The following is a 7078-nucleotide window of genomic DNA, read 5'->3' as shown; positions in this document are numbered from 1 at the left end:
CTAAAAGGCACAACATTTTATAAGGCTACTTAGAGACCTATCTTTTGGTAGGATTGCCATACCTAAACCAAACACAATCAGCCCCTAACTCCAAACACATGTAACCTAAACCTTAACCTAACCACCTGGTTCGTAGAACTTATTGCGGGCGGGACATAGCCTGAATACTAATTTGAGGGCATCAATACGTCTGGGCGCATTGGGACCAGACTACTTCCGCTCAGGTCAGAGTGGTGTAACGACGTGCTGCTCCTCTACTGCACATATCAACAAGAGATAAACCATTTCTCTCCATAGCAGTCTGTTGCTATAAATACCTCCACTGCTCGCTCCTTACCTGTAAGTTTGCACCGCTGGGTGTGTGTGAGTGTTTATAATGTTTAATGTTTAACCCCTTTAACCACATAACGTGTCTTAAGGTTTCTTATTGACGTAATGACGCTGAACTTCTCTGTAGTATTGTGGTGGTTCGGTCCGGGCTATGTACTGGAGCCGAAGACATGTCTCATGTGTACACATTTAGAGCCAACTTGGCAAGGCGAGGTAGACATTAAAGTAGAGATAACATCGGTTTACAAAGTCACCGAGAAGTGTAGCCAGTTTGATTTCATGTAATAGTTTAACTAAAGGTAGTTTGCTATTGCTACTAAAAGTAATAGCAATAGCAGTTTGCTATTACTACTTGTTCTATTAAATCAAAGCTTAAAACGTTCCTGTTTGCTGCTGCCTTTTATTAAACCAGATAATGATCTTATCCTGCACTAGAGCTTTTACTCTTGTGTTATATTCTATTTTACCTTCTATCCTAGCTTTTATTTTTAGCTTGTTTTTATTTTCTAATCTTTAATGTTTTTATAACTGTTTCAATTATGTCATAATGTTCTTTTGCACTTGTTCTTAAATGTTTATCTAAAGCACTTTGAATTGCCCTGTTGCTGAAATGTGCTCTACAAATAAAGCTGCCTTGCCTTGTTGCACCAAAGCACCTATTATTTAACTTTAGGTAAATCTAGACTATTGCAGATGTCCTGTCGTTGCAGATCAATACTTTCTACAAGTGGTCTCTTGTCATCAGTAGTTATCAGACTTCAGTGTGTCTATTACTTCATGGATCAACTTTGAATCAATTCAATTCAATTTGCTTTATTGGCATGACTGTCAGGTGAACAAATTGCCAAAGCGTCAATTCAATAATAAATAAAAAGAAAAAAAAGAACAAAAGAAAAACAAAAACATATACATATATACAATTCATTAAGCAAATTACAATATATAGATATTTAAAAAAATAACATGCATGTAAATGGAAGAAGTTAATAAAGAAGTAATTCATGTTTGTTTTGTCAATAAAACAAATAGACAAATAAAAAACAATAACATTTATTGCAATATCAAAGGATAAATGTAAAAAAAACAACCCCCACCCCCCAAAAAAATCATGAAGTAAAGGAGTAAATAAAAGGCAGAGTGTGAGTTATATCTATTATGTGTTGTTGTGGTGGTCTCTTAGGCTGTGACAAGCACTGACATAGTATAGGGTTAGGGTTAGGATTGAATCTCTGTCGACAGAACACCAGTATCCCAAATGTAGCAGATAGCTTCATGTTGTCACACTAGGGGTTATTGAGGACAGTCATTTGGCTAAATGTTAGTAATTAGACACATATTTTTGTTAACAATTACCAGATGTCAAAATGTAATCTGGCTGGTAAAACAATGACTTTGAGTCCTGAATGTTTGCATGCACCGGGGGCCTCGTTGGGAATGTGGAAGAAATTGATCATTGCCTGTAACGGCTGCTGCAACTTAAGCTTTGTTCGTTTTCTTTAATCCAGTCTGGCAGCTGAAAGTGTGCCAGAGAGGGTAAAGTTCAATAAGATTGCACACGGTGTTTTTTTTTTGTGTGTTATCACATTTAGACTTATAGGGAGGGCAAAGTGCCACAATGGCTTTTATTTTGTACGATTTGCTTCTTCAAATAAAGGTGTACCATATCAAAAATGAATATGAAAAATTATGCACTTCTGCTGTCCTCTGCAGGTTGTGTATTTACAGAGTAACATTTTCAGGGCTTCTTAAAAAATGTACAGTTACAGGATTAGAGAGTCAGAGCTTGTATAACCGCTATAGTTCTTATTATCTCAAAGTCTGATTTATGGATATTGCCACCACAACTGTTGATCTGAGATCATTTTGAGATCACTCTTGAAGTACTTGCTAAATGCCCAAGATGACCTTTAGCACAGTAACAAAGATTGTGGAAGAAAAGTAAAGTAAAATACATTTTTGACCCCCCCTGTGATGAACAAGACAGCCAATGCTGAAAGTTAACTTTTTATTAACATCATGGTGGAGCTTCTTTCAATAAGTTACAGAGAAAGAATGAAAAAACACAAATGTGGCACATACGTGTATAGTGATTTGTGACTATGTATACTTTCTCTTCACAGACCAGAATGAATGTGGGTGTGGCACACAGTGAGGTGAACCCAAATACTCGGGTCATGAACAGTCGAGGGATCTGGCTGACCTATGCTCTTGGTGTTGGAATACTTCACATTGTGCTCTTGAGCATACCCTTCTTCAGTGTGCCGGTGGTGTGGACTCTGACTAATGTTATACACAACTTTGTAAGTTATATTCTCACACTGTCACTGCTGCTCACCACGCTAAACCAACAATCTAGGCCTTTCAGATTATTGTTAAATCTATCTCCAAAACAATGAATCATTTTGATTTAAGCATGTTGTTGTATATGACATTTTGAATACCACAAAGTTAGTTGTAGCCTCATGAGCCAAATGAATCTTGCATGCATGCTTAGCCCAACAGCCTGGTGTCTGTTACCTTCTGCCTTGCCTGTGCTTGTTAAGATATGCCCTATTTTTGGGGAGGCTTGTCCTTGTTGAAGCCTGACGCGTGACCTATTATGATAATTTCCCCCACTCCACATAAGGTCTGTAGACAAAACTGACCTTTCATTGTTAAATGGCTGGCCTCAAATAAAGAAACAAAGTCGATGTGTGTGACATCATCAAGTAGTGCAAGCCCGCAGCAGTTTACAAGGATTGTGTATCACAGCCATTACGGAAGGCTATTAACAGTAACGGCTAAGGTCAACTATAGCCTATTGTTTCCCACACAATACTACTGCAGTGTGCTGATTACGCCTTGGCCGTATGGCAGCGTTTTAGTTGTATTACTTTTCCCTCTGTATTGCAGGTTTTCCATTTAAGGCTGCATTCTTGTGTTTAGACATAGAGGCATGTAATTGGAAATGAATGTCATTCACAAGATTGCTAACATAGCAATAAATCTGCATCATCCTATCTTTTTTTTTTGTCTCTTGAACTTGTATTTATCAATGACCCAAGCACCACACAGGAGCTGTGTTGTTTCTGTTGGGATTCTTCCGGCTGCTACTCTTTCTGCCTTAAACACTCTGTAGCTCAGACACCAAAACTCCTGCAGCAGCAACCCAGTTATTGTTTTTTATTCTTGCCGGTTTGTCAGACAAGAGGAAAGTAAACAGAGTTGTGTACTATATAGCCAGAACCAGTCTAATAGGCTTTTCTCACTTTTCCAACATATCCTATTAGCCCTGGGCTAAGAGTTGACCCTGGGATAATTTTGCCCCCTTGCACACACATATTGTTAACCCAGGAATAACCTAAACCCAGGGCTATATGATTTATACTGCACTTCTACTGGCACTGGGTTATATGTCCGTTGTAACACATGACTAATGTTTATATTCTAGAATGACACGTGACTAATCTTTTAAAGGTGCTCTATACGATATTCAGAGCATTAATTAAGCATCAAACTATTGTCTATGTAAAGATAAAGAGGAGTAATGTCTACCTGAGCAGAGCATGAAGTCACTGTCCCTCTGTATGTGTTGTAATCTGAGCTTCTCTGTGCTTTGTATATGTAGCCGGGCTGGCTGCGTGTGCCTTTTAGCGCATGCGAGCGTGCCCCAGTGGCTAGCTCACAGCTGCTGCTCTGCACTGCTCTCATACGGCGGTTACAGCTGATAACGTTATCCCGACCGACGGCACCCATCCTTTGGTTCCCCCCCAGGGTTAAATCCATGGTCACATAGGGATGCTCATTTTGAAAAAATGTCTCAACAGATAACCGACCCTCGTTAACCGATTATTAACAGTTAACCGACAAGATTTGTGCCTCGCGTCCGCTGTGTGTCCGCCCGGTGTAACGACACTCTGTCTGCCCGGATTAACGATAGCAATTGCCTGATAAACAGTGTGTGTATTTGTGCTACGTTAGCAGCTCTAGCATTGTCAGAGGCTTCTTGCTCGCCGGCGGTGAGTGTGAGGTTGTTGGTGGCGTTATAGCTATGAACGTAAGTGTAGCAGTTTGTGTACAGTTTATTTGTTGCTGAATAAATGCTACGAAACTACTGCTCCTCTGCTCCGCTCAAGCGAGCGCCGAGCAAGCCAGAGACCGTAGCCGACTTCCTGTATCCTGCAACTCCAGCTCCGCCTCTTAAGGTGGTCTCTTAAGGTTGACCAGCTTTTCTCCTTAAAGTGACGAGCCACTCAGCTTTTTAATTAATTATAAATATTTCTTTTAAATGTTTCAACCGATAGCGTTAATCAGTTAAAATGCTTAATGTCGGTTAACGGTTAATTATGAACATCCCTAGTCACACATGCAGGCGAGTGACCATCAGCTGTCGAGGAGTTATTCGCCTGAAAGTTCACCAAAGTTGAATTCTACACGAATGCGAAGAAGCGATTTTGCTTCCCAACCAGAAGCAAATATTTTGCGCCCCTTCGCTCACATAGAATGGAAGTGAAAGGGAGGCGAATGTTAATTTTAGCTTATGTGTGACCAGCCGTCGGCTCAGCTGTCGCCATGTTGAGAGCCATGCAGAGGCAATAGAAATGCTCCCAATCTCACACGTAGCACCTTTTAACAGAACGTACAACAAAAATGTGATGCAAATTCCATTGTCGACTTTAGCCCTGTGTTTAGTTGATTTTCAGGGGATAACCCCGTAAAACCTCGAGGCTAACCCTGCTCCGGAGCCGGGCCAGCAAGCCCTAGGCTAAAGTCAGGGTCAGCCCATTATGGAATGTGCCAGTGTGAAAGCTTTCTTGGCCCCAGGCTAACAGCTCACTTAGCCTGGGACTAAGTGCAGTGAGAAAATTGTCTCTATTTGCATTTTAATTTCTACAATATTTTATAAGTTATCATGTAGAAAACCAGATGAAAACAGAAAGGACACTCAGGTTTTATTGGTCTGCTATGGTCTTGTTCTTTTACAGACTGCAAGCCCTGCACTACTGGCTGTGTTTTTGTCTCTACAGGGAATGTATGTCTTTATGCATGCAGTGAAAGGCACTCCTTTTGAGACCCCTGACCAAGGAAAAGCCAGACTTCTTACTCATTGGGAACAGCTTGACTACGGCGTCCAGTTCACTTCATCTAGAAAGTTCTTCACCATCTCCCCAATCATTCTGTATGTATTAGATATCACATGATTTTTGTCTTTACACTACTTTAGACATAGATACAGGCAACATTTTATAGTTGTATGAAATCTTGGGTCCTTCCAACCAGACATAACAGAAGGCTTTTCAGCATCTTTAAAAAAATGCTGATCATGACAGCTGCATTAAATGTTGCGGAACCGTCATGGAAACTGAAATGCTGAAATTTATAGGAAGCCCGTACAGACAATTTTTCTGCACACTTTTATCCTGTCTTACTATTTCTTGTATTAAGAGGGGTTTATTTTTTAATTAACCCCGTCTGCTTTGCTCCACAGATACTTCCTGGCAAGTTTTTACACAAAGTATGACACGGCACACTTCGTCGTAAACACTGCCTCACTTTTGAGCGTGCTGATCCCCAAGCTGCCACAACTACACGGAGTGAGGATTTTTGGCATCAACAAGTATTGAGCTTTTGTAAATGCTGTGCCTCATAGCAACAGGAGTCACTTCCTGTGTAGTCTGTACCGCCGATGTGTGTACTAAGTCGTACAGTTTGTGTAAACGTCACTGTCGTCGTTTAGATATATCAGGTTTAAGATGAAATGTGTAACAAACAAAAAAAGAAGAAGCAGGAGTAGGTTTGTAGACGATGACGAGGATGCCATATGCATTACTAACTTATGTGAATATTTAATGATGTATTTTTGGCCTGCATAGACCTGGGCTGGCCCAGGCATCAGTGAGGCTTTTTGGTTGAGTTTGTTTGTTTCTTTGCCCTCAATTCACACGGCAACACAAATTGTGAGTCTGTTTCTAGCCACAAAGATGTCCCAAATGTATTTTTCAAAGATGTTTACTTCCTAAGGGTAGGGGCCTGTGGCTCGTTGTTTATTGGTACACTCTCATTTTGTAATGAGTGTCAAACTTGTTCATGCTGAGTGAAGAACGGAATCAAACTCTTTATTTGCACGATTTCCTTGGTATGTGAATCATTTCTCGTTTGTAACTCAATCAAAAACAGGGCAGGCTTTCTTTCATTGTACAGTTATTTTTTTTTGTGAACGTTATGTCCTGTATGTTAAAGAAAATGTCCTGTGTGTAGAAATGAGACAAAGTCTTGTTGTCTGGTTAAGTGTTTACTGAGGGAAGTCTACAGTTTCTGTGTGATCAACTTACATTCATGTAGCTGCTCTCTTTTAGATTATGACTTTTTTTGCTATCATCAAGGCAGCTAGTCCTGCTTTGTTTGGCCATAGCCCATAGCTCTTGATATTTCTTGTTCTTAATATTATTAAAAATCTTTGTGCCCTCTAAGTGTTTCATCCCTTTTGGTTTCCCAGTGATTATTGAATATATGGACTTTTGGGTACTTTCCACAAAGGAGAAGTCAGCTCATTTGAGGATTCCCTCTGATTATCAGGGAATCTTACACTTGGTTTACTTTAAAGATGTATACAGAACATATTTTGCAACCGAACCTTTGATGTGAGCTGTTCTCCTATGGTCAGTAAAACGCTCAGCTGTGGCTGAAACTAATTTTGACCTGAGAAGCAACACTGACAATCATAGACTTATCAGGAAAGGCATTAAAGGGGCCATATCATGAAAAACTC

At 40.1% G+C, this 7078-nt stretch overlaps 1 protein-coding gene across 1 annotated transcript; it reads left to right on the top strand.

Moving 5' to 3' along the window:
• The first annotated feature begins 63 nt into the window (after nt 1-63).
• On the top strand, nt 64-6779 carry ormdl1 (ORMDL sphingolipid biosynthesis regulator 1). Its single transcript, XM_037789872.1, has 4 exons — nt 64-339; nt 2451-2630; nt 5337-5488; nt 5798-6779. Exons 2-4 carry the CDS (start codon nt 2457-2459, stop codon nt 5931-5933), a joined length of 462 nt encoding a protein of 153 aa, XP_037645800.1. The 5' UTR covers nt 64-339; nt 2451-2456; the 3' UTR covers nt 5934-6779.
• The last annotated feature ends 299 nt before the right edge of the window (nt 6780-7078 follow it).

This window comes from Sebastes umbrosus, chromosome 13, assembly GCF_015220745.1.
Source record: "Sebastes umbrosus isolate fSebUmb1 chromosome 13, fSebUmb1.pri, whole genome shotgun sequence".
Taxonomy (NCBI): Eukaryota; Metazoa; Chordata; class Actinopteri; order Perciformes; family Sebastidae; genus Sebastes; species Sebastes umbrosus.
Note: the sequence above shows the minus strand (reverse complement) of the source record. Positions and strands in the feature narration are given on the sequence as shown.